This window comes from Rissa tridactyla, chromosome 15 (genome assembly GCF_028500815.1).
Source record: "Rissa tridactyla isolate bRisTri1 chromosome 15, bRisTri1.patW.cur.20221130, whole genome shotgun sequence".
Classification (NCBI taxonomy): Eukaryota; Metazoa; Chordata; class Aves; order Charadriiformes; family Laridae; genus Rissa; species Rissa tridactyla.
The window spans coordinates 11,935,509-11,960,316 of record NC_071480.1 but is presented as its reverse complement, the minus strand read 5'-3'; the positions used below and the strand labels follow the sequence as shown (position 1 = coordinate 11,960,316).

The 24,808-nt window shown below is 53.3% G+C and overlaps 3 protein-coding genes across 11 annotated transcripts in view; 1 reads left to right on the top strand and 2 right to left on the bottom strand.

Annotated features, from left to right (window-relative positions):
- Window positions 1-3: 3 nt before the first annotated feature.
- GAA (alpha glucosidase) lies at window positions 4-6,809 on the bottom strand. The gene is made up of 19 exons (XM_054221157.1): window positions 6,437-6,809; window positions 6,211-6,356; window positions 5,686-5,851; window positions 5,181-5,277; window positions 4,978-5,097; window positions 4,707-4,825; window positions 4,450-4,581; window positions 4,182-4,292; window positions 3,913-4,026; window positions 3,708-3,792; window positions 3,469-3,586; window positions 3,104-3,237; window positions 2,806-2,957; window positions 2,430-2,578; window positions 2,185-2,326; window positions 1,870-1,968; window positions 1,536-1,700; window positions 943-1,095; window positions 4-490 (listed from the first exon to the last, which is right to left on the bottom strand). The coding sequence occupies exons 1-19, from the start codon at window positions 6,800-6,802 to the stop codon at window positions 431-433; spliced, it is 2,628 nt and encodes an 875-aa protein (XP_054077132.1). The 5' UTR covers window positions 6,803-6,809; the 3' UTR covers window positions 4-430.
- Window positions 6,810-7,106: 297 nt separating this feature from the next.
- CCDC40 (coiled-coil domain containing 40) lies at window positions 7,107-20,465 on the bottom strand. Of its 2 annotated transcripts, none has more exons than XM_054221781.1 (20): window positions 20,330-20,465; window positions 19,899-20,018; window positions 19,069-19,185; window positions 18,492-18,663; window positions 18,134-18,291; window positions 17,535-17,618; window positions 17,227-17,446; window positions 16,235-16,392; window positions 15,249-15,371; window positions 14,747-14,868; window positions 13,780-14,023; window positions 13,489-13,671; window positions 11,930-12,175; window positions 10,955-11,168; window positions 10,237-10,406; window positions 10,022-10,113; window positions 9,313-9,433; window positions 8,455-8,643; window positions 8,027-8,185; window positions 7,107-7,418 (listed from the first exon to the last, which is right to left on the bottom strand). In XM_054221781.1, exons 2-20 carry the CDS (start codon window positions 19,995-19,997, stop codon window positions 7,173-7,175), a joined length of 3,117 nt encoding a protein of 1,038 aa, XP_054077756.1. In that variant the 5' UTR covers window positions 19,998-20,018; window positions 20,330-20,465; the 3' UTR covers window positions 7,107-7,172. The 2 variants fall into 2 exon arrangements, with proteins under 2 accessions (XP_054077756.1, XP_054077755.1); XM_054221780.1 differs by having other exon boundaries at window positions 18,134-18,324; window positions 19,899-20,001; window positions 20,319-20,452.
- TBC1D16 (TBC1 domain family member 16) overlaps window positions 20,445-24,808 on the top strand; it is a 37,633-nt gene continuing 33,269 nt past the window's right edge. For 2 of the 8 annotated variants that reach the window (XM_054221789.1, XM_054221782.1), the window contains exon 1: window positions 20,445-20,580. The gene's annotated coding sequence lies outside the window, so the exon portion shown is untranslated. Of the gene's footprint in view, window positions 20,581-20,745; window positions 20,872-22,439; window positions 22,456-24,808 lie in introns of those variants that run through there. The other 6 variants (XM_054221787.1, XM_054221783.1, XM_054221788.1 and 3 more) reach the window with 5 other exon arrangements.

Genomic DNA, 24,808 nt, shown 5'->3' with positions numbered 1-24,808 from the left:
GCAGAGAGGGGCACGGACACGGCCTGGGGCTGCTCCCAGCAAACACCGACTTTATTCGCAGCACTGCTCCCTCGCCCCCCTGCGCGGATTCCCACCCCCCTGCCCCGGCAAAGCAGCCGGGAGACTCCCTGCAGTCCCTCAACAGGTTACCAATTCCGCGTGTTAACAGGTTTGCTGTGTCACGAGGCACTTGGGTATTTTTTCCCCTATTTTGGAGGAGATGAGGAGTCCCCGTCCCCAGGGTTGTCCAAGCCCCGCCGCGATGCAAGTCCAGCGCACCCATCTCCAGGGTCAGCCCGAAGGCAAGCCAAAGCCCAGGAGCCGCGTTGCGTGGGAAGAGCGGCAGCAGCTCTGGTGTTACAGAGGACGGGGGGATTCGGCCCCCGAGCCGGGGGGAGCAGCATAGCATGGCCTCTCGCCACCGAGCGGCTCAGGACCAAGCGATCACAAACTGCTCCCACATAGGCAGCGACACGGGGACTCTCAGCACCTGCGGACAGAAGGAAGGGTCAGCACGGTGAGAACCGGCGGCGCCGGAGCCCAAGGGGTGTCAGAGCTGAGGGAGGTGTCCTGCCCCCCCGGGGTGTGCACAGAGATGCAGCCTGGTCCCCCAGACCTCCCCGGGAAAGGGTGCCCATGGCAGACAGCCCCAGGAGCAGAGCCATGCCACTGCTCCTCGCGGAGCTCCAGCCCCATCACCATGCTGTCTTTCCATCCCCTGTCTCCCCATCCTCGCCCCCTTCACGGCCTAATCCTGCCCCGGCCACCGGGCAGCCACCCACCCCATGCTGGGCAGCCCTTTACGCTCCTTGGTGCCAACAACCGTGCCATCGCTGGGGCCAAACCCCGCCAGCCCCTCGGGGAAGCTCTGGGTCCCTTCCCAGCCACCATCTGGCAGTTTCCCCCCCCCCATCCCCTCCCACGGCAGGGACGAGCACTCGCCTGGGTGTCGCTGCGGTAGGAGAAGTCACCCACGAGGGCACCGTTAGCCAGGACTTGCCGGGGAGGGCTGGTGACGCCCAGCACGGTCACGGCCTCCAGCAGGACGCCGTCGAGGTGGGCGCTCGCCCGCAGGAGCTGGCTGAGCACGGCTCCCTGCAGGGACAGCGGGGCTGTCACCCCGCACGCCCGGGTCCCAGCCTCCCCCCGCACACCCCGGGCTTCTCGACGTGCCCTGCCCCACAGGCTGCCTGTCTGCAGGGCACCGAGCCTGGGGGGGCAGGTGGTCTGCCGTCACTGAAGCGTGGCAAAGCCACTCTCCGTTTATCAGAGGGACGGGGCTGGAGAGCAGCCGCTGCTGGGCGGCGCTGTGGGTGCGAGAGGAGAGCAGCCAGCTCCCTCTCCTAAGCAGGCTCCTGGGGGGTACAGCCCCCACGGGACCCCACCACCCCACAGTGCTGTAGCCGCTCAGTCTGGCACTTTCGGCAAGACACAGCGTGGCTGCGCCAGGGCACGGTGTGACCGCGTGTGCCCCAGGGGCACCGGGACCCGCAGGTGGCAGCGAACACCCGTGTCCCCAGTCCCCCATCGCTCACCTGCGTGGCCAGGAAGAGGATCTCGGTGTAGTCCCCCTTCTCAAAGGACTGCCAGCTCTCCCCGTCGTCCCAGAACAGCTCTCCCCTGGCGAAGCCGTCCGGCGTCAGCGCCACGACCAAGGCCATCCCCTTCTTGCGGGACTCAGCCGTGCTGAAGGCAGGTTCCTGGGGTAGGGGGATCAGGCACAGCCCTGGGCGCTGCCGGAGTCGCTCTGCCCCAGCCCCTGCCGAGCACCGCGGGCTTGCGGCTCCTTCGGCAATGTCCAGTCTGCCAGGGACCACACTGCAGCCCTCCGCTTCACCGTGGCATCACCGCAGCGTGGAGGGGACTCACCTGCAGGGGCAGGATGTGCCCTGCACGGACGTGGACGTTAATGGTGTCCAGGGGAGCCGGCAAGAGGATCCACTGCCCTTTGCTGCGGATGGTGGAATCCTAAACGAGAACGAAAAAAAGAGAAGAGCAGGCGTAGGGTGCAGCGTGCCGACGGGGGTCCCAGCCCAGCGCCGCAGCCCTCCAGCGGCCACGAGCGAAGGCTGAGTCCTGAGCACAGCCCTGGGGGGCTGGTACCAGTGGTGGGGTGCAGGAGAACGCAGGGCTCTGCCGCAAAGCCCCCCGAGCGCCGCGCGGTGCGGCCGGGGGGGCACCCACCCCTGCGAGGCTGTACCACGTCCCCGCCGGGAAGTAGCCGCTGACTTTGGTCATCCCTGCCTCCAGCACGGGTGTGACGAGCAGCCCCCCGCCCCACAGGAGCTGGCGGTCCACGGCCCAGGTGTTGGGGTCCTTGGGGAACCTGGGGAAGGACGGGGAGGGGCAGTGGAGCGCCAGGGAGACCCTGCACCCGGCTCCCGCCGAGCCTGGTGGCCATCATGGGCCCCGTCCGGGCCGGCACTCACTCGAGGAAGAGGGGCCGCGCCACCGTCTCCCCGGCGGAGTGAGCCCGGTGGAAGAGGGTGTAGAGGAAGGGCAGGAGGGAGTAGCGGAGGCGGAGGGCGTTCCTCATGGCGGCCTGGGCAGCCCGGCTGAAGGCGTACGGCTCTTGCGGCTGCAGGGGAGAGGCCGAAGGGGGATGCTCAGACCACGCAGGGAGGAATGACGGGCACTTTTCAGGGATGCGGGATGAACTCCCCCCGGCACGAGCCCGGCACTGATGGCACACAGCCCCGCAACCATGCCAGCCGCCTTCCCCCTTGCCCAGCCCCGCAGCACCCACCCCTGCCCCCCATCCACCCAGCCGCCCCCCACCCCGGGGGCGAGGGTCCTGCTGCTCACCCGGGCACCGTGGTCGTTGTGATTCCTCATGAAGGGGTAGAAGGCGCCCAGCTGGGTCCAGCGCACGCACAGCTCCTCGGACGTGTCACCCGCGAAGCCGCAGATGTCGGCACCCACCAGCGGCACCCCAAAGAGGTTGAAGAGCAGCACCTCTGCGGAGGGGGTGCAGGGGGCATTGGGGCTCCGCAGCACCGGGGACACAGAGAACAGGGAGAAGCCCCCGGCTGCAGGGGAGGCGCAGGGGGGAAGCGCAGGAGGGAAGCGCGGCTGGATGCGGCCCCAGCACCCCGCAGCCTACCTGGCACGGAGTAATACAGCTGCTCCCAGTCGCTGCTGACGTCCCCCGTCCAGTGTCCAGCGTAGCGGCCGTGCCCAGCGAACGTGGAGCGCGAGATGACGAAGGGGCGCTTGCCCCGGACCCTCAGCAGCGCGCTGTGGGCAGGACGGGGTCAGCTCAGCACCGACTGCCGGGGAGGGGGCTCAGCCCCCCACCAGCGGCTCCTGGCAGCAGCACAGAGCTGGCACGTGCCGGGGCACCTCACCTGCCCACCGAGTGCCCCCCATGCCCAAACTGCCCACGCCGCAGCGCGGGGAAGGCTCTCTCTCCCCTGGGATGTGCATCCTCCAGGACAGCAGGAGCTGCGGCACGAGGCCCGGGCTTACTTGTGGGAGGCGATGGCCTCAGTCAGCCCATAGAGGCTGTGCAGGTTGTAGTGGGAGGACAGGTACTGCTGGCTGGAGGCACAGATGGTCCCGGCTTGGAGGCGTCCCCCAAACACACCTGCACGGGAGAGGTGGTGGCGAGGGCAAGCTCGGAGCCCGCTCGGCTGGGACCGGAGCATCCCCAGGCTCCCCCGGAGCTCCCCGCACCCCCGATCAGAGGCTGGTCCCGCCGCCCATACCTGGCACGTAGGGGGGCTGCTCCAGGCTGTTGTTGGGACACCCATCCTGGGAGCCCTCCACGAAGTTTGATGGCTCGTTCATGTCCTGGGGAGGGAAGGGGAGGGAAGGGGAGGGAAGGGATGCCCTCCCGCCACACCGGGACCCAGCAGAGGGGCAGGACAGGAGCCGGGGAGCCGCAGCCGGCAGCTCTGTGGGGCCACTCACAATCCACATGCCATCGAAGGGCACTTGGTCGTGGAAGTCCTTCACCATGTCGTGCCACCACTCGTGAGTCTCTGGGTTGGTGAAATCCGGGAAGGCTGTCGGGCCCGGCCAGACCTGCGGGAGGGAGGCGGCAACGGGCAAAGCCCCGCTGTCCCCGACCCGCTGCACCCCGCAGCCCCCGCACGCCACCCCACCTTCCCCACGGCCATTCCCCGGCTGTTCCCCTCCAGCTCTCGGGGCCCCTCACAAGGGAGGCTCCCCGCACACACCTTCCCGATCAGGGGCTGCCCCGTGGCGTTTCGGATGAACACCCCTCGCTTCAGTCCCTCGTCGTAGGGCTTGTAGGTGCCGGGAGGTCCCGAGCTGCTGATCCCGGGATCCTGGCGGGGCACAAAGCCAGGGCTTCACCTGCAAGGGCAGGGATCGGCCTCCCCCGCCTTCCTCGAGGAAGCTCCGTCACTGCCGCGGGGGCAGCCGGGAGCCTCGGTGCCAGCTCACCCCTGCGGTAGCCCCGGCACAGCTGGGGGTGTCACTCACCACGATCATGATGTACTTCAGGCCGCGGCGGTGAAATTCCCGCACCATCTCCGGGTAGTCCTTAAAGCTTTTCTTGTTGAAGGTGAAATCCCTCTTGGCATCCGCATAATCCAGGTCGTTCCACTGCACGTCCTGTGGATGGCGGCACTGGCGCTCGGGGAGGAGCAGGGACACCACCCCTGCCCCACAGGGGCTCCCCATCAGCCCCCCCCATGGCCGCTTTCGGGCAGAGGCTCCCGGGAGCAGCCGAGACCCACCAGGGGGAAGCGGGCTGCCGTCATGTTGGCCACGACCTGCCGGGTGATGTCGGTGGAGGAGTAGCCCCAGCGGCAGAGATGGAAGCCCAAGCCCCAGTATGGGGGCATGAAGGGAAAACCTGGAAGCGGGAGGTGGGTGCTGGCCAGGCAGGGGCAGGAGTGGCCCAGCATCGCCATTCCCCATGGTCCCAACACCCCCACACCGGCCACACTGCGCCGCCCACAGCATCCCGGCAAAGCCACCCCAGGAGCGCCCGTGGCTCGGTCCTACCGACGACATCCAGGTACTGCCGCACCACGCTCTTGGGGTCAGGGCCCAGGAAGATGTAGAAGTCCAGGATCCCACCCGTCGTGCGCCAGGTGAGGGCCGGGCTGGGCTGCAGGAGCACATCTGGGGAGGGACAAGCACCGGAGGAACCAGCTGAGGATGGGGACGGGGGCCAAGCCCGCACCCGGCGCCTCCGCGGGACTCACCCATCGCGTTGCTGTTCAGCAGAAAGACACCGTGGGCCGAACCGCCGTCCTCCATCACCAGGTAGAAAGGGTGGGAACCATAGAGGTTGACCTGGGGCTGGAGCAGAGCACAGCACGGTGCCAATGAGGCTCTGGAGACCCTGGCACAGCACCCCCATGCCCCTGCCCACCCGTCCCTCGCTGCCGGCCAGGAGCGGCATCATGGGGTGCACACCCAGCGCTTGCGGCCCCAAACACCGCCGGAGTCGGCAGAGCTCTGCCCCGAGCACGAGCCCAGGACTGCTCGAGGGACAGCAGCAACCAGCAACGCATGGCAGAGCCCCAGGGGGGACAAAACCTGACCTGGGACAACGGTCCCATGGGCTTGCCTGGGGCTGAGGCCAGGTCCCAGCGTTCAACCAGCACAGACACCTTTCCCCAGCCCCAAAGAAGACAGTAGAGGCCGCGGGGCCGCCCCCGCAAGCGCAGGTGAGCTGTCTCCCTCCCCCTCAGCCCTGCTCCATACCACAGGCGCCATGTCCCGGTTCCAGAGGGTGACCCTGGTCCAAGCTGTGTCAAGGACCAGCGGCGTCAGGTGCTCCCCCAGCCCAGAAATGAAATGGGAGGGCAAAGAGGTGGAGATCTGCAGGAACTGGTCTGCGAAGAAGAGGGGCGCGATGGTGGTGTTCAGCCTGCCGGAGAGAACGGAGACTGCGGCAAACCGCCCCGCCGGTGCCCAGTGCCGGGGAGGAGGGAGGCACTGAGCTGGTGGGCCGCCAGCCCTTGGGGGGGAACACGGATGCTCGTCACCACGTGAAACAAAAACAGGCTTTGGCACAGCTCTGGGATTCCTGCTTCCCTGCCCAGCCACCGAACTGCAGAGGGGGTCAAAGCAAAGCCCCCGCAGCCGCCGACTGCCACCACCCCGCTGCCGTCACCAGTGTCCCCTGCTGCACTGCCACCTCCCGGTGGCAGGTCCCTCTTCCAGAGCGAATCCCTTGGGAAGGGCGCGGGGAGCCCGCACCCCGCTCGGGGCGCGCCGGGCACTCACAGGACGGGCCCCCCGCACTGCCGGGACACGACGAGGCCGAAGGGCTCCTGGTTGACCCGCACCTCGTAGAGCGCGGAGGCGGCGCGGCCGCTCGCCCGCGGCGTGGCCAGGGGCACCTCGTAGCGCTGCCGGGCCGGGTCCCGCAGCTGCGGGGACAGAGAGGGGGGGTCGGCTGGGGCCGGGGGGGGGGGGGGCCGGGGAGGGTCCGGGGGGGTCGGTGCCGCACCGTGAAGCGCAGGCGGGTGGGGGTCTCCAGCGCCAGCTCCAGCCGCAGGCTGCCCACGTCCCCCGGCAGGAAGCTGGCGGCGACGCGGCGGAGGCGGGCGGTGTAGCCGCTGGCGGTGGCCGTCAGGTTCTCCGTCCTGTAGCTCGGGTAGCCGCGGGGGAAGAAGCACCATGGCGGGCCGGGGCCGGGGCCGGCGGGCGCGTAGCAGCAGCCCCGCGCCTCGCAGCCCTCCCGCGACAGCAGCCGCTCGGGGCCGCAGTCGAAGCGGTCGCCCGGGGACACCTCGCAGCCGGCGGCCCCGGGGCTGGGCGCCGCGGCAGGGACCAGCAGCGCCAGCAGCGCGGCGGCGAGCGGCGGCCCCGCCATGGCCCGGCCGCACCGGACCGGCCTCCCGGGGCGGGGCGGGGCCGGTCACGTCACGCCGCCGTCGGCGGGGCGGGACCGGCGCCGGGACTCACGGCCACGGGACCCGAAGCCGCTCCCCCCCCGCCATCTCCCCCGCCCTGGGGACCCGGAGCCCGCCCGGACCCGCTGCCGGAGCTCGGGCGAAAGGCGGTAGGGGAGCCTTGAAGTTAAGGCGGCGCCCACCCCCACAACCCCAGGTGACATCTTTAATAAACATCACACCGCACGCGTGCTTATTTTGACATTTATTCACTTACAAAGCCTGCAGCCTCCAGCAGAGCAAGAGCAGAGTTTGGGTTTTGAGCAGTACGTGGGTTTTCTCCGTCTCTCGTCAGGCTTCCCGTGAGCCCAGCCTGGACTCCAGGCACTGACGGAGCCACTGGAGAGGCCTCTGGTGCTGAGGATGCTCCTGCTCGACCTGGCGGACGATGGTGTTAATGGTGCGGAGACGCTCACGCAGCTTCTGCTGCTCATGGCTCCAGGCCTGCGCCGTGCGGCACAGGGGAGCGTATTTCCCTTCCTTCAGTGCCTGCAGGTGCTTCTGGCGCGTCTGGTAGGCCACAATCTCCAAAAGGTTCTGAGGAAAGCAACAACAGCAACGGCTTTGACAGCTGACTTCACACAGAAAAGAACTAAGAAAATGATGGGATGCGTGGCACAGAGGTACTGTAACTATCGTATTTTGAAATGGAAGGGCTTCTTAAGAAGGAAACTGGTATGAAATCCTCATGATAACAGCCAAACAGCATCCCCATGTCTGAGTACAGTCATGGCACAGACTTGCAGACAAGGCAACCCTCGGCAGGACAGAGTTTCACCAAGTTAAAGACTTTGCAGGAGGCCATTCAAGACCTCGAGCTGGCTCTCAAATTTGTAACATACTTATGAGTACCCAGCTAGCACTCACAACGGAGAGCTGTTACTAGATATTTTCAAGGTACAAATGATGTCCGTCTGGCTGATGTTTCCAGGTGAACGCTGCCTTGCCAAGAGTACAACCGCAGCATCAACTCAGCATCACTACAAGCCCTCAAAACGTGCTCAGTTCACTTAAAGTGTTGCTGAAATTACACGCCAAGCCTGCCCAGTTGAGGACGGTGGTGAGACGGAGACAGGGAGCTGGCAACAGAAGAAAGCAGCAGGTTCCCTTTGGCTCGCCTGCTGCAAGGAAGCGGATGCGCTCACCCATCGTTTCTTGTTCCGAAGAGATTCTGTGTCCGAATCGAGGCCATCAGCCTCAGCCTGCAGCCTGCACAGTTCTCCCTGCTTTTCCGAGAAGGAGGCACTAAGGGATGCTTGGGTGCTCTCCAGCTCCAGGATGGTTTTGTTGCAATCTTGAGCACTCTGGTAAATGGAAGAGAAGGAAATGGCAGATTCGGGTTCTTTAGTTCAGCTACATTCCCAGCCATCTTCCCAGAACTCTTTTTTTTTTTCTTTTCTTTTTTTTTTGTTTGTTTGTTTCCAAAGCCTGTCCCCATGCAGTGCTGTACCCGTGCAGGGTCTGAGTACTGACACCCCCTGTGCCTGTGCTAAGTGCATGCTGGTGCTTGTCACGAAGCAAATACAGCAAATACAGCTATGGGAACTCTTGCAGCCCTGCTTCACTCGCTCACCTTCTGGGTTTCACTGATCTTCTTTCTCATCTCCTCTTTCTTGCGGTGGAAGTCGCCCTTGGTGATACGTTTCTTTTCTGTTTTGTTCTGACCCTCTCCACGAGTCGCTATCGCCTCTCTATGAGAAACAAACGCCTCCATATCACAAATCATCTTCTCCTGCTGCTTCATCAGCTGGCCATAGCGGACCTGCCATTTGTGAAGATATAAAATAGGCTGAAAATAACAAACGGTTACAAATGACACCTAACTGAAGCCTTCTGTGTGGCACATCCCATCAACATAAACCAGATACGTTAAACCATAAACAGGACACACGAGCCTTGGCAAGACACATTTGCCCTAAGTCCAAACCTAGTTTGCCCTGCGTGGATCTGGAAGGCAGAGGGCTGGATTATGAACTCATGTAAAGTAATCTTCAGAATGTTCCACTGGAACTCATTAGCAAGAGCAGAAGTATCCAGAGAATGAAAGGGAAAGGTTGTTCCCTAACCAGTATCTTCCCTAACCGGTGATTAAGATGATGCAATATTTAGTAATCAACATTTATTTTCGTATAAATTGGGGTCACAAAATAAGGTGGCAGGCAAATCACGTTTTAAATAGATTTCTCAGGTACAGCTAGATTCTGCTGCAGTCTATTACACGGCATGCACAAGGAACTCATAAAGCACATGCTTGCTGGATGTATTTAATTTAATCTAGCTGCAGGGTGGTACGATTTCCAATACTGCTATGGCCTTGGCAACGCTACTTCTCCAGCCTGTTTCTCAGCTCCTGCCTCATGTTTCAGCAACTCCAAGGCTGAATACGTTGTGTGCAGCTTCCCCTCCTGAGTTCTCTTCCCCAGCGACTTACTTGCATCCTATGAATCTCCGTTCTCATGGCTTGGATTTCGCCTTGTCCTGTCTCCGATTCCACCGCTGCACGCATCTCTTTTGCCAGCTGGATCTTTTTCTCCCATAGCATGATTTGATGCCTTCAATGACAGAAAGGGACAGCGGCGCCTTTGTAAGCAACAGAGAGGGTGCTTTCTCTGTGCTTCAGTGGCAGCCCACTCCCGAGATCAACGCTGAACACAGAGCCGAATGCTTCAGCAGATGCCTACGGGACATATCAAAGGGCAGCACCAGAGCAGTGTGAAATCGGACAGGCAGCCCCGCAATTTAGAAAATGGTATGATGACTGTAAAAGCTAGCATGCTCAGACTGACAGGGGGCTGATGGACCCCGATTAATTGCCCAGTGCAGCACACTCACTCTGAGTTACTGGCAGAGGAGATAGCGTGCAGAGTCTTCCCATACAGATGTTGGCAAGATCCAGCACCAGCATGTTTGGGTTGTTGAAGCCAACAGCCTCTCAGCTCTTGCTGATTCCAGAGATGGCTAAAGCACCTTTCAGTTTCTGCATTTCAAAAACTCGTTAAACTCACTTTCATCTTCTCCAAGGACAGAAGCCCATTTGCTGGTGCTTGTTCAGTTTGATGACTGGAGAAGAAAGGTAACGTGGGCACACACACAGAAGTTCAAAGACTGTGGCACAAAGTGAGAATCTCTCTGGTACCTACTCTGCTTCCACCAGGCTGTTTAGGAGTCTTTCCTTCTCCTCCGTCAATTGACTGTGCTTCTCCTGCATCTCAACTGATTCTTTTTCTGCTGCCTAGATTTGGGAAGCATAAAACAACACAACATTGTCAGACTGAGAAAGTTTTACAGGATCACTATTTGCCTCCGATCTGCATGGGAGGTCGAGACCTGGGAACAAGACGTCAAGCCTCTGTACCTTGAGAGCACGTACAAACTCGTTCTCCGTGATAATGTTGCCATGTTGCAGCTCCTCGAAGCTGTTGTTGTTCTTGTTGATCAACACATTCAACTTTATCAAGTCATTTGACATGTTCCTCATGTGACGTTCAATGTCTTTCTGTTCTTTCGTTTCCTGCTGAATTTCATCTACAGGTGAACAGAAGTAGTCTTAAAATCCCCACGAGCACTGGGCTGAATACAGGCAAGGTGTGACAAACTGCTCTTAGACCAGCCAACGCTGCATGTAGAGCCACCCGTGTCCCACCCAAATATTTTTCCGCAAGCCCAAAAATCAAATAATGTTTTGAAGGAGACCACTGTGGAAAAAAGTTGGGTTTGGCCAAGGAAAGTGGTATCATTGGTGGGGACATTTGCCTACCAACTACTTGCAAACTTCATTTAAGAAGTGTAGCACAGGTCATGGTCACTTAGGGTTCGGCTGTGTTAGTTTAGACAGCAGGATGGACCGTCGTTATAGGAAATAACAACATGCAAAACAGCAGAAGGTGCCTGGCTGTTAGCCCCCCCCGAGTATAGTACTGGGGCCATTTGCATTATTGCTCACACATATATAGGAGCACATCTGTAGAAGCATTCCTTGGTGAAGGTCTAGCTTTACCCGTCTGTAAGCCTTCGCTCCCTTTTTTCTCCATTCACGGATGAACATTTTAAGGAAGAGTTAGGGAATGACTTACTTTCAGTGCGTACTTTCTTCTGCTGCATTATTGTGATCTGTTTCTTTAACATATCCAAGGAGGCTAGCTGTTCCTCCCGTTTGTGTGTTAACTTGACCAGCTCTTTCTGCTGATTGAGCCAGTACTTCTGTAGTGTCATCACCTCAGAATTATATTCTTCTATCTGCTTGGTCAGCTTGTTGATCTCAATTTCCAATGGTCCCAATTCTTGCCCCTGTACGAGGGCAAGGTTTGGGATAAATCAGGCAGAAGCTGCTGGAGCACTTGTTTACAGCATCATTGCAGAAGGCGGGTCCAGCTGCTGAGACGCCTACTAAATACTTCAGCCATACTGTTATATTCTCAGTTAGTTGCTTTCTGCCTCCATTTCCCATGAGCTGGATGGGACTAATCATTCCTGACCTCACAGGAATAAACGCAACAGAAGCCCGAAAGGTGCTCAGACTCTGTGGCGAGAGGGCCTCCTAAGCTTTTGCAACAGGACATTCAAAAGCTTGCCAAGCACATGGCACAGTACTCATTTTTGCATGGGTACCCATAAAGGCCTTACAGCTCACAGTGTCAGGGACAGGTCTGGGTATTATCTGAATGGGGCCAACCATCAAGCGACTTAAGTCGCTCTGCCTGTTCCATTCTCCCCTTCTCAAACTTTGCAGATTTTATGAGATCCTATTTACTCCCAGAGTATTGATGTCATTCAGCATTTTCATGGGGTGTAGACAACTCCCTGCAGAAATCTGTGCTAGGCACACCCTCATTGCACAACAATTCCCTAATGCCACCTCCTCTTCACATGCCTTAAGAACTGTTTGACAACTGTTAACATTTACCTTAACTAGTGCAGCTTTTAAATCACACTACTGATGCCTGAAAGTTTGAACTATCCAGCACTTACGCAGTTACATTTATCAAGGGCATCTGTGGTCACCACAAAGAATAAAATCAAGTTTGGGATTGAAACGTAAAGGTACATACCCCTTGCTGAGAAAGAATCATCTCCAGCCTCTTGTTGTACTGGCTGATGGCCCCTTGCTTGTTCTCAATCAGGAGGCTGCACTTTGCAATCTCACTTTCACTGTGGCTGATCAGATCGTTGACATTTTTTATTTCCTTGTCCAGTTCACAAAGCGTTTTTTGGAGAATTGTCAGCCTGCAGTTGGTATGAGTTGCATTCAGAATAACCTGGGCGATATCATTCTCAACCTTGGAAAAATGCAGCTCCTGGGAATATAAACAGACAGAAAACAAATTACTGTCACCAACAGCAACTCATTGATTTGTAATGCCCACTTATCAAAGCACAGGAATCAGGGGATTTAGATTTACCCCCAGGTCCGTGCTACAAGCCGTAAGGAAGCTACTTACTCTCTCTGTACCTTTGTTTCTCCATCTATTGACAGGAGATAGCAATATTTACCTCTGCCATAAGGCTGTTGAAAAGCATTACGGAGCCTAAACATATAAGACACCACACTCGTCACTTCTGCAATTATCTTCCCTGCCCGGCTGTCTCTAGTTACCTGGCTAATGGTAGTAGGACATTACTATATTGTACCTTCTCCACCATTCCTGACAAACGCATCCCTCACCTAACCACCACCGTTCTAGCCAGAACGCATGGCTATGCGTTTTGTTTGAGTGCAGTACGAGCGCAGCCAGGTAACTTTCAAGAGCCTGTCTGCTACTTCTGCACAACCTGGACCACACTGCGAGAGGTTACCATTTGCTCTTTTCCAAGTCTGTGGTCTCTGCACTATATTCTCCTGTGCAACACAGGTGCTAATAGGGTCAATGTGGAGTATCCGCTTGTTTGTGGATCTGTCAGAAAGCGGGATGGAGGGGCCTTTCTCACAATGAAAGCCAGCCCTGGAAGCCTTCCAGTTACTTAAGATATGCTCTTGATTTAAAAAAAAAAAACAACCAGCAAAAAACAGAGCAGGCTGAAGTACCCCATGGAAATACAGAGGTGTGAGCATGTTGTGTTAGTGCCAGCCCAGACAACTCAGTATAATAAACACCACGCTGAATCTTCTGGTTTTTCTATCTGTACCAGTTACACACTCCCAAAAAGAGCAAGTTATCATGCTACGAAGAACTGTGGGTCTGGTCTGACTGTTCCTTGGACTGTAATCCTTACTTAGAAACTGACAGCATGCCTGTGTCACGTTCCATGATGCAGTATAGAGATATAAGTTAATGTGGAGTATAGAAGTACCACATATCCACCGTCTTCCTGCAATACGTAAGAACTTGAGCCACTTTATAGTAAACACTCCCAGGATTTATCATTCTGCCCCATTTTTTTAGTAAATAAAAGATAGTATGTTACATGTCAGGCCTTTTTGGCCACACTCTCACATACACCAGAATCCTGCAATAAGCTCACTGGAAGAACTAAATTGAAGTTGCAAACCCAGCAGAGCCTCAATTACAGACCTGAAAACCAAAATGAAGACCCTGGCAAATCACACTTGAGAAATGCCGCTCTAGGCCGTTTCCTTCCCCTGCTCTCCCAAATGGAAGAGATACCTTACCAGATCCGTTTTTCTCCTCTGAAGTTTTGCAGCCAGCTGTGAGAAGTGCTTTGTGGCTTTGCTGGACATCATCTGGTCCTGAACCTTTGCCATGATTTCATTTTCCATCCGCTCTTTGGCATCAGTTCCTTTCTCTATATCCTTACTGATGGACAGCAACTCACTCAGACGAGCAGCTTGATCCTAAAAGGTAGGGAAGACAGAGACAGGATCACTAAAACTGTTTGGGGAAGGGGATTAAATTCCTGTGTCAAATTCAAAAGGATTCTTCTTCCAAGTAACTCTTCTCACCATCTTGGTCCTGTTGAGGGCCTGCTCTGTCTCATGAAGAACGCGAGCATAGGTGCCAGACTCAACCTTCAAGGCCTCCTGCCTCGAAAGGCACTGGGCAATCAGTTTCTTTGTTGTGTTGGCATTGTTCTCCGAGCGGCTCAGGATGGTGACAAGCAACTCATTCTTCTCCTCCTCCTTCCTGATCGCCTTTCTACAGCCATGGATGTCCATTTCTAGGGACTTGAGGTCATGTCTGTACTTGCTGGAGAGGCAAAGAGGAAGGAAAATCATCACAGGATGATGAACGGTCATCTACAAATTCCTCTTTTCAAACATGCTATTGCAGCAACAACTGACCAAGGAGGAAAATCTTCATAAAGGCTCGTCTGCTGTGACAGGGCAGAGTCATCAGAAGATGGATGGAGACATTAAGATTTAAAAGGAAATGTATGTAGGAAAATTAATTCCTTCTTTCAGTCCTGTCCTCGCTCCCCCATTCTTACCAGCACGCCACCCTATAAAAGCATATTATTTGTTCTCAGAGAATCAGGCAAGCTTTATGACTCCAGACCGAATAAGCACTTCCTTTGGTAACAATAGGAAGGTTTTCCTGAAGATTTCTAAAGGCATCACAAAATCCTAACCGGACGTGATAGATAAATCCTTCTTGCTGTCTAGCTCTTTGGATAGCGAGTTGGTGCAAAGGTGAAGGAACTCTTTCAAAGGAATAAAATATGAATAGAAAAAACTAAACAGCTTTAAAAACCCCACACATTTCGAGGGAGAGTTGTGTTTTGGATAAAGAAAATAGTAACAAAGAACTGTGTTTCTTTATCCTTATGTGCTTTAGAGGAGCAAACTTGTTCTGCCTGACATATCCTGTACACGCGGTAATAAACTTGACAGAAGACATACTGCCCGTTTCAGAATCCCTCCTCTCCAAATCATTTGAGGTCTCTCCTGGGACTGTTTTCAGACACCATACCTCAGCAAGTCTTGCGTGGCAATATAGGCCTCATCTCTTTGCTTCATTCCAGCCAAGCTGCTATTCCAGTGGTTCATCAACCGCTTTTTCTCCATGTTAATAGCCTGTACCTCCATACAAGCCTAGGGAAGAAGGAGTTGGTAGACAGGATGAATCTATACTGGGTTGAGAAACCAAACTCGTGTTACAATGAAATACTTTTCTTCTGTTCAAAATATGCTGGGCAGGAACAGCTTCAACTAATACGTGTCTGGTTTATTGTCACACCAGACCACACAGCGTAGGTCTGCAAGAAAAAAAATGCTGAGAAGGTGGGGGAGGAAGTGATTTACAGGCAACTCTTAAGGACAAAGGAAAAGAAAAAAAAGAGTGTTAATTCCTGCAAACAGGAACAAACCATACAGCTCTGGCCTAGATTGTACAGACCATGTGAGCATGCGCCAAAGAGGTCAGTCCTTCCAGAGCGAAATATCAACCAGAAGCAAAAAAAGCACCCTCCTACCTCATTTACTGCTTGCCGAGTTACTTTTGTGTCCTCTGCCTGGGCCACAAACTGGGCTTCAAACAGAGCAATCTGTTCTTGTAGTTCATAGGCTTTTCGTGTTAAGCGGTCTACTAGAAGATCCTAAAGAGTCAGAGCCAAACAGTGCAGGGTGAGCAATATCATCTCAGTCTTAAGCAACTATATTCTACACGAATAACACAGGCTAGAAGAGGGACTAAATTGGCAACTGGATTAGATTTGATTCCTACTGAAACTTTTCCATTCATAAACAAATGACTCATGAATGTGACAACTTTCAAGAAAATGAGACCTTCTTTGCTGATTTTTTATTATTTCATTTTCATTACTAAATACTGACACTTCAGATGTGAAGCAGCATCCATTCCTGTCGGTATGGATTATATTGTGCCACCTCTCCAGCAGCTGGGAATCTTATTACTTTATGTTTTAAAATCCTTTGTTAAAAAAACATCTAAATCCATTTGATTTCAGCTGTTTGCATGCAATTCTGCATTAATAATAATAATAATGTCTGTGTCCTGCTGCAAGCAGAAGGCAGCAGAGGGAGCTCAAGCACATCAACCGGCTCAGTTCATTTTCTAAGCTCACTTTTCATTGTGAAACTCATGACCCAGAATAATTCTTGATACCTGAACATATAATAACTCCTTTATTAAATATCTTTCTGCCCCCACACCCCCTTTGCTTGAGTGAAGAGCGATTTACTAGTATAAGGCTTGTCAAAAAACCTTTGGGCAGTACATGCCACTATCTTAGTGGTGGGGATTCTTCCCCTTTTTAGAAAAGCCTGCATTATAGGTTTTGGTTGGGGTTTTTTTTCCAATTATTTGGGAAAAATATCCCCACATGTCTTCCATGGTTCGGTCACTATAGCCTTCCTTCTGACAAGGCAGCACATTCTCTAAGACTCAACACTAACTGTCATCTGTATTTATTTATTTTAAAGCTGTTTTACTTGATACCTGTTTTTTCTTTTCTACTTCAGCCTGAACCTTCTCTGCCTCAGCCTTCTTTGTCGACTGTTTCATCAGTAAAATATTATGACGCATATCCTGGTCCATGTTCTGCACGTAGAAGAGATGCAAGGCCAGGTTTTCAACCTGGGTCTGCATTGCAGAAACTGGGGAGGCAGGAAGAAAAATATTTATAGAAGAGTATGTTTAAATGTATGCTTTAAACAGAGATAAAAGGGAAAGAAACATAGAAGCACCCAAAGCAAAACCCACACACATACCAGCTAAAGCAGCCCTCCCTGAAATGAGAATTTACATCAGCTTTGGATTACAAGCAAAGCTAAAAATCTTGGTAAGTGATTCCTTGATTCCCAGCACACAGAATCCCAGGAAACGAAGGAAGGGGCCTCAGGAGGCTGTGAATCCACTCCTCTGCCCCAAAACAGAACTGTCTCTTTCTTAGGCTGTTGAATGCTTCTCTAATTTTTCAATAACCTGCAAAAACTTTCTACGCGATTTATTGTAATGCTTAGATATCCTTGCCATTGAAATTGGTTTATTGTTTCCTATCCAAAAGCCAGCAACACAAAAAGAGTGAGTCAAGTCCATTTCTTTGGCTGGAGTGGGCTGCCACATGGACGCTGCTCTCGTACTCCTGGATGCCCCTACTGACCTTTGCGATCTCATCACACCCTTACAGAGACACAGGCAAAGGTAACAGAGCGGTGAGAATTTTCCTCCCAAGTCACAGAACAGCCCACCGTGCAGGAACAGTTTACATTTTAGCCCTAAAGACTTTCTTAGAAGTACAACATAGCAACGTGTTCTCAGAAACAATAGAAATTATATGCCAACCAGGAATATCTGTGAAACTTGTCAATGAGTACACTATTCCTGATTAACTTTACTGTATTTTTCAATCCAATGCTTGACTTCTATTCAAATTCATTTCTCCACATAGTACTAGAATTAGAAAATATTACAAGGACTGCCTCAGTCACCTTTCTTGCGTTCATCATCTGTGTTCTGACACATTTGCCTGTGAGTAAGCCTGAGGCCCTCCAATTCCTCTTCCAGCTGCTGACGCGCTGTGGCCATCTGAGAACGGCGGTCGTGGCTCTTCTCCAGTTCCATCTGCAGATGGGCCAGCTGCTGCTGCGCTCCGTAAAGAACCACCCCGAGCTCTTCTCTCTGTACTTTGCTCTTCTTTGTTGCTGTCCTCTGCAAACACAAGAGGAAATCGGCTATCTCACTTCAGCTTGGACAGGGACGGGCTGCTGTGGGAAGGCAAAGCAAGAATGCTGTATACCAGTTCCCGAAGCTCTAGGTTCACTTTTTCAATCTGCTTAGTAAGGTAATTCCTCAGGGCAGCCTGGAATCTTCTCATCAGAGGCTGTAAGAAAGTATGACATTGATAAACTTTAACATACTTGTGTAAATAAATTATGAAGAAACCTTACTGCTACTCAGGCCATTAAACAAAACATCATATTTTCTGCCAGACACTTGCATTCTTATTTTAGCTACGCTCACTGTGACAAGTGAGAAGATTTATGTAGTGGGTATTCATTGACAGCAGAAAATGAATACTGAGAATATTTGAAAATCAGAAAGACATTGGAAGAGCTGTATCTGAGAACTCATCCACTCACTCTTGCTGCAAGTACCTCTCTTTCAGGAGCACTGAAGAGCATCAGATTTGCCTACTATGTTGCTTAGTTCTGAACCTGCAACTTCAAGCTTAATATTGAGGACACATTTAGAAGTTAGCACTTTTGCAAAAGCTACTTTTAAATATGTAATTTTAGCATACAGCTAACCCACCGTTTACTGCTCACCTCGCACATTTTATACAAGTAAAAATAGCAAGACTGCAAAGAAGAATGACAAGATTTGAAGACTTCTCACATGTTCTGGGTCCAAGACTACCAGTTCCGTTTTTTCTACGGTTTCCTCACTTCTTCTGCTTATTTCATGTTCCTCAGCTCCACGCAGCTGGTGTTCCTTTTCCCATCTTTGGTCACCATGCTCACCAGTAAGCTGTCCAAAGTGCTCAAAGGCAGACTCTGAATAGAGAGAAATAGGTTCTTCAATGTTACCTGGACCCCACCACCACCAAAAAAGGAAAAAGATAAAGAAAAAAGCTTAGGTTTCAGAGTATTATGCCTCCAGCTGGATTAACAATGATCAGAAAGGGAGAAAACTAGAAACTGTGCTCGACAGGTGGTATCAAGTCTTGTACTGGTAATAAGGAACCGAATGATACCTGACTCTGTGCAGCTGTTCAACTCCCCTGAGCACGCAGGTGCCTGCAGCGCAGCTCCTGGAGATGCACGGGAAGGGTTTCCTCTCTCTGGTATTGGCTGCTCCATGTCACCCAATTCAGGACGAGAACTGTCTAACTCCACTTTGTCTGAGAAAGTCTCAGGAGATTTTTCCTGAAACATAAAACCCATCACCTGAAACAGCTTTTCAGTCTAACTCTATTTGCCCCTAAAAATCTGCTTATTTTTGTCTTCATTGTTTGAGTCTCATGATGACAAAGAATCAACAAGAGAGCTTTGTTCTAAAATGAGTGCAGATGTACTGGCAGAGCTGCGTCACTCGATTAAAAAAAACTTTACAGATAAACAACACAACAAAGGAACCTCTCCAGTTTTGTCACAGCTCTTGTCTATTTTGTGCTTGACCAATTAGCGCCTCTCTGCTCCAATTCTGGTTGGTTTTGTGTTTGCAGCAATAAAACTGCACCAGGAGAATGTGACGTTACAAACACTGTGTGTCACAAATTCTGTGAATAAGATTATATATACTACAGTAGCGTCTCACTTCTGCGAACTAACCAACAGCTCTGTAGCTCCATCGACTCCTCTTTCTGCTGGGGAAAATGTCTCTTCTTGGTCCTCCAGAGGAACAGACTCTTCCTCTTCATTGTCATTCCCGGTCTCTGCTTCTGTTGCCTAGCACGTAACAGGCAGAAAGCAGAACAGCAGCATTCTAACAGCTTGTGCACTTGGTTATTGCTAATGCTACGGTATTCTAATAACTGCTTTCTGTCACAGGGCACGCAAGTTTAATTTAGGAGTTTAATCTCATTCACAAAAATGGTCACCCAGCTAAGATTAAAATAGCAAAGATCCTGACAAAAATTCTATGCACCACTTTTAATTTCACCTGTTTTCAGCTCACATCTATTTAAAAAAAAAATGCCCTTAGGGATTCATTAAAGAAAGTCTTCCAGCTTGCATTACATGTAGCCGAATTATTATCATCTTTGTTTTTAAAGAGACACTGTTTTATCCCATATCATCATTTGACAAATTCAAGTATTGTGCAGTGCCAATGGAAGAAAAAAACTTATCACCAACAAACCTCAAAAAAAGAGCCCAAGTATGTGCATCTCTGAAACTTGGATAACTTCCTTTTTAAAGTGTCTACAGCAGAAACATGCTACCTAAGAACTGAGTGAGAAACACATACTTCAAAATGCTGCTGACACACAGGACTGTAACTAAATTTGCTTTCTAGTGGCTATTTTTCTACATGCAGCACAAGACTGCATTAATCGCACGCTCATTTTACTTCTTCCTATTGAAACTGCTTCCACGAAGACATCACTCTGTAAGGAACGCATGGGAACACCCTGCCCTGTGAACATTTCCAAGGCAATCACCTCCACAGCAAGATGTGAGGGAACTCTGATTACATCCCGCTCAGCAGAGCTGAATTCCATCCCAGGTCCCTCTGCCGCCACACCGGGGGCCTCCTCCATGGCGCTGGGGCTGGGGCTGACCTGAGCCCGCGGCCAGAGCGTCCCGCAGGGGAGAGAGAGAGAGAGAGAGAGAGAGAGAGAGAGAGAGAAAGAGAGAGAGAGAGAGAGAGAGAGTGTGAGTGAGTGAGTGAGTGAGTGAGTGCCAACCCGACTCCCCGGGGCCTGCCGTCTGCAGGCCGCCCCTCCGCCGCGGGGCTGGGCACAGACACACAGGAGACGGGGGAGGTCGGGTGATGTCAGGCCACGGTGCCAGGCCGGGCGGTACCACGACGGGACGGGCGATGCGAGGCCACGGGGGTGACGGGCCGGGCGGTACCGGACCCCGCACTCACCCTCCGCCGCCGCCACCATCTTCCCGTTGCCAGGCGACGTGTCAACTCCCGGTCACGTGAGCGCTGAGGGCCGCACCACCTCAGCCGGCGGAGGGGGAGTCGGGCCGTACCACCTCAGCCCCTGAGGCGGGCGGCGGGGGTGTGGGCTCGGGCCGCACCACCTCTGGCCACACACCTCAGCCCGCCGGGCCCGGGCGAGGCCCGCGGCGCCCCGGCCGCCATGGCCGCGTCAGTCCCGGTGCGGGCAGCAGGTAACGGCACCGTGGGCCGGGCGGGGTGTGCCGGGGACCCGGCGGGGGACCCTGTTTGCCCGTCCCTCGCGGAGGCCGCCCCGCCTGAGGCGGCTGCCGGGCATCCCCGGTTCGGGCCGGCGGTGGGCGGGGCGGGGCGGGGCCGCGGGGCGGACACACCCCCGGGCCGGGCCGGGCCGGGCGGAGCGGGGCCGGGCCTGGTGGGGGTGCGGGGGTCGGCGGTTCGAAGCCCGCCCGGGGCCGGGCTGGTCCGTCCGCTTGTCAGAAGTTTCACCGGGCTCGTCTTTGCCGGTAAAAGCGGCGGGGCCGCGGGGGGCGTCGCTCGCCAGGGGCGCGCTGAGCGGCGGGGTCTGGTCGGGCCGGGCCGGGCCGCGGGGGGCGGCGGCAGCGGGGTCTCCCCCAGCCCAGCTGGGTCCCCGCGCCTCGGCCGCTCCTCACGCCCGTGCTGTCACACCGGGTGGTGCCCGGGGACGAGGCGCCCGAGTGTCCTGCCCTGGTGATGCATCCATTTTTTTATCTCATTCTTTGTCTTCTGTTGTACAGCTTGGGGTGTTTTTATGATTTCCGTACTTTGGGGAGGTGGGTTTCTCTCGAATTGCCCCAATTTCTGCCTCTTCGTTTGCTGAGTTCTGTTACCGGCAGAGACGGGAAGATGGATGGTCGGGATCGGTGGCAATTATTTGATGTATGGCGGTCAGGCGCTGCGGGGCAGGGATTAGATGTTGATATATTGCTCGTGGTGTTGCTGACACTCTGTAAAATAACTCTGCTGCTTCCTCCTCGGCTCTGCCCCTCTTCGCGCTTCTCACACTGCCAGCTTGTCCTGCAAAGGTGTTATGTTCTTAGTGGCCACTCTGAATAGGAAATAATAAAAATGAAGGATCTTTTAAGAGAAGATGGTAGAAATGTTAAGATCAGGACAGCTCAGTGTAAAATCTCGGGCTCGCTGCTGCTTTTGTGGAAGCCTCCTTGAAGTTTGTAGGCTTAGAGGAGCTCGTTCTCATTCTGGTGATAACTTGGCTAAAACCACAGAAGTCTCTCAAAGCTGCTCTTCTGACCCTGCGCTGGATTTGCTGAATATCTGGGTTTATTCTGTACGTCTCGCTGTGTGGTTGGCATGAAGCCGGAGAGCGGGGCTGGGGCAGAGTGGTCCTGCCTCTGGCAGGGGGAAAAGCAGATAATTCCAAAGCGTTAGAGTGGCATAGCCGTGTGGTCTGATGTCTGTCATATTAAGGAAAGACTTTGCAATTAGCTCGTCAATTCAGGTGTGAAACCAGGCTCCTGGGATATTTTAGCTGCTGTTGCTTAGGGATCTAGAGCTGTGAGCGTTATCGGGCCACGGCTACTGGACGTTGGAAATAAAAAGCCATAAAAACGTTACCCGCTGCACAAGCACTGTAGTTAAGTAAAACAAAATTATGTTTAATCTTGGGACGGAGAGACATATGGCACAAGTAATTTCTCAGCACTAAAGCGCGTGTTGCAGTTTGACTTTTAGTGCTGGAGGGGTGGTAAGCTTTTTGTTTGCTTTTTTATGCCTAAGCAGGTGTGGTTGGGAGCAGCTGGCAGCCTCTGATGATAGCATTTCGTTTCCCTTTTTATCTCTGAGTCACAAACTTGCAGGATTTAGTCTGCTGTCCCTTTTTTACCTTCTCAGCTGAGATGCCTCTGAGGGAGGTGTGTTCCACTGAAGTGACTGGAATCGGAGTTGTGCGAGTGTCAGGATTTCAGCCAGTGCTGGTGACTGCTGTTACTCTTCCTTTGCTCTGTTCTCTGCGTGCCACTGCTGCACCAGCAGGTCAGCAATCAAAGACTTTTTGGTGACCTACATAATTCTCCCCATGAAATGGGATGACTTCAGAATGGCTCCCTATGGTAAACTTTTTTCCTTGATTTGGCTAGATCATCTTAAATAGCTCCAACTAATAGCTAGTAGTTTTGAAAGCTGCTTTTTTTTTTTTTTTTTTTCCCCTAATGTAGAGGTATTGTGATACAAAGGGAAGGTCGTTACAAGGGCTCTCATGTATACATAGAGAAGTATAGATCAAGTGAGTGACTAGCTGAGAGTTGCACAGAAAATCCAGTCAGAGGACTGGAAAGAAGCTGTGACCCTGACTTCTGGGCTCCAGTACTCTGCCTCCAGTTACTCTGCCTTCCAGCACGCTCCACCTGCGCTGGAGCTACCAGAGATGCAAACCCGGCATTTGCTTTTCCCAAGGGGAGGAGGAGTCAGAAACTTTTGCAGTGTTAGAGACCTCCCTGGTGCAGTGACTCTATACTCCTTAAAGATGTAAAATCAAATTTAAGTTATTAAGAGCAAAAAGGAAAAAAAGCCTATTGCGTATTTCTTTCTTAAGGCATTTCATGCTTAAATTTGCTGCCGATATTTGACAGCTCGTGTTTCTCCTCTGTGCCCAGGCATGCTGTAGGTCTCACGTTTCACTTCAAGAGCCCTGTAGCTTGGTTTATTTTGCTTGTGAAGCTATTAAACCCTGCACAGCAAATCTGCCCTTGGAGCCGCTGCCAGCACTGTGACTTGTTGGCTGCGGCCGGCCCCAAAGCGCAGGCTGTCATATGCCTCTATAGGCTAAACTTATTTTTGAGAGAAGCCCTGTTGCCTTGCATGCTCAGGAACTGCTCTGGTGTCGGCATGTGCCGCACACACCAGGAGTAATGTGCTGGAGCCTGTCAGCCTGTGCCCAAGCCCTGCATTGCCCTCCTCCGCCAGAATACAGGAATCTTGTGCGACCGGAGGCAGCAACATTTGGTCCAGCAGCGTCTGCCAAGGTGCGGGTGCGATCTGCCAAGCCAAACAGGATTTTATTGTTTATCGGTTTGTGAGGAGGGGAAGGGCATTTCCATGGGAGGCCGGTGTTATTTGAGATGCTGCTGGCTGGAGCTGGTCGGGCTCTTGTGAAGAGGCTCCTGGGGTGATCTCAGGAGTTGGCTCCCCAGCGCATTTCTGAGATCTCGGTTAGCTGAGAAGTGCTGGCATCGACTGGGAGAGCAGCCAGGGGCTGCGCGAACAGACTCGGTAGCTGTAGCAAAGATTTTTAGTGGCAACAGTTGATGTGTGGGAGAAGAAAATGTATGTGTGCTTAATAAATATTGGCACCGAGCAAGAGCTTATTGGCTAATTCAGTGCTTCAGCTTCTGGAGAGCTGGGTTGTCTCAGCCACATTGAAAAGAATCCTTTCAGATCAGGGGATAAATAGAAAATTAATATAACAAAATATGGGTTTTTTTGAATGGTGCTAATTTAATGCTGACTGAGCTGTAGGACAGTTCCTGCCTGCCTTCCCAAGCCCACACAAGGGGCAGCAGCAATCCTCATGACCCAGGCCCTGTGGACTGTGTGTGCAGACAGCGTCCCACACAGAAGAGGGCTCAGAATAGAGAAGACCCTGCAGATTTTGTCCCTTTGTTACTTGCTGGTTTGTGTTGTATGAACTCTTGTCTTCTGGGAAGGAGAGGCATGTTCACAAGCTGTGTTTCGGAGACTTTTGGGGTTGTACGAGTAGACTAGATGACCTTCAGAAGTCCAGTCCATCATCTGGTCCTAGCTGGGACTGACTGCTTGTCTGTTTCTGCAGCTTGTCTTTGAAACCCTGGTGATGGAAATGGCCTCTTCAGGTTGCCCCGTTCTGGTACACCATTATCCCTGCTATTAGAATGACTAAACTAGATATTCCTTACCACAGTTTAACTCACTGCTTCTCCTGTCCTGCCTAGACAGCTCTTCTTTTTCTTGGCAGTGACAGTTCACATGCATGAAGACTTTTAATGCATTCCCCTTCCTTTAATCTTCCCTTGGCAATCTCTTTCCATGCCCCAGATGGCTCTTGTCACTCTCCCTGAAACTGTCCAGTGACTTGCATCTGTTTTTCTTTAATGCTGCAACCAAAGCTACACAGGATTCCCTAGCCTGTGGCAATGGTGAAAGGATTAATTTGAGTCTTGCTGACGATATTTATATATCCTGGTATATTTGGCTATTTGTTTGCAGCATCGTAGTGAACTCTGATTTCTGATGCGTCGCTCTTCTGCAAGACAAATGCAACAGACTAAATTTCTATGCTGGCAGGACACCCTGTTCCTCTCCTCTGAGTGAGGTTGATGTTGTTTCCTCTTCCCAGCCTGTGGATGTGTGCGCGTACCTGCAGCGCCGTCCACCTGCACTTCGAGGCAGTGCTGGAGCAGCAGGTGTTCGGCAGGATCAAAGCTATAT

Excerpts from the sequence above, each read along its gene's own strand:
- GAA (XM_054221157.1), bottom strand. The coding sequence starts at position 6,802 with ATGGCGGGGCCGCCGCTCGCCGCCGCGCTGCTGGCGCTGCTGGTCCCT. Across the intron at positions 3,587-3,707 it reads GCAGCCCCCCTACGTGCCAG|GTGTGTTTGGGGGACGCCTC; the intron begins GTATGGGCGGCG and ends TCTCCCGTGCAG. Across the intron at positions 2,958-3,103 it reads GCTGTATTACTCCGTGCCAG|AGGTGCTGCTCTTCAACCTC; the intron begins GTAGGCTGCGGG and ends CCCCCTCCGCAG.
- CCDC40 (XM_054221780.1), bottom strand. The coding sequence starts at position 19,997 with ATGGAGGAGGCCCCCGGTGTGGCGGCAGAGGGACCTGGGATGGAATTC. Across the intron at positions 16,393-17,226 it reads AGATGATGAACGCAAGAAAG|TTTCTGCAATGCAGACCCAG; the intron begins GTGACTGAGGCA and ends CTGCCTCCCCAG. Across the intron at positions 12,176-13,488 it reads AGAGGAGAAAAACGGATCTG|GAGCTGCATTTTTCCAAGGT; the intron begins GTAAGGTATCTC and ends TTATATTCCCAG.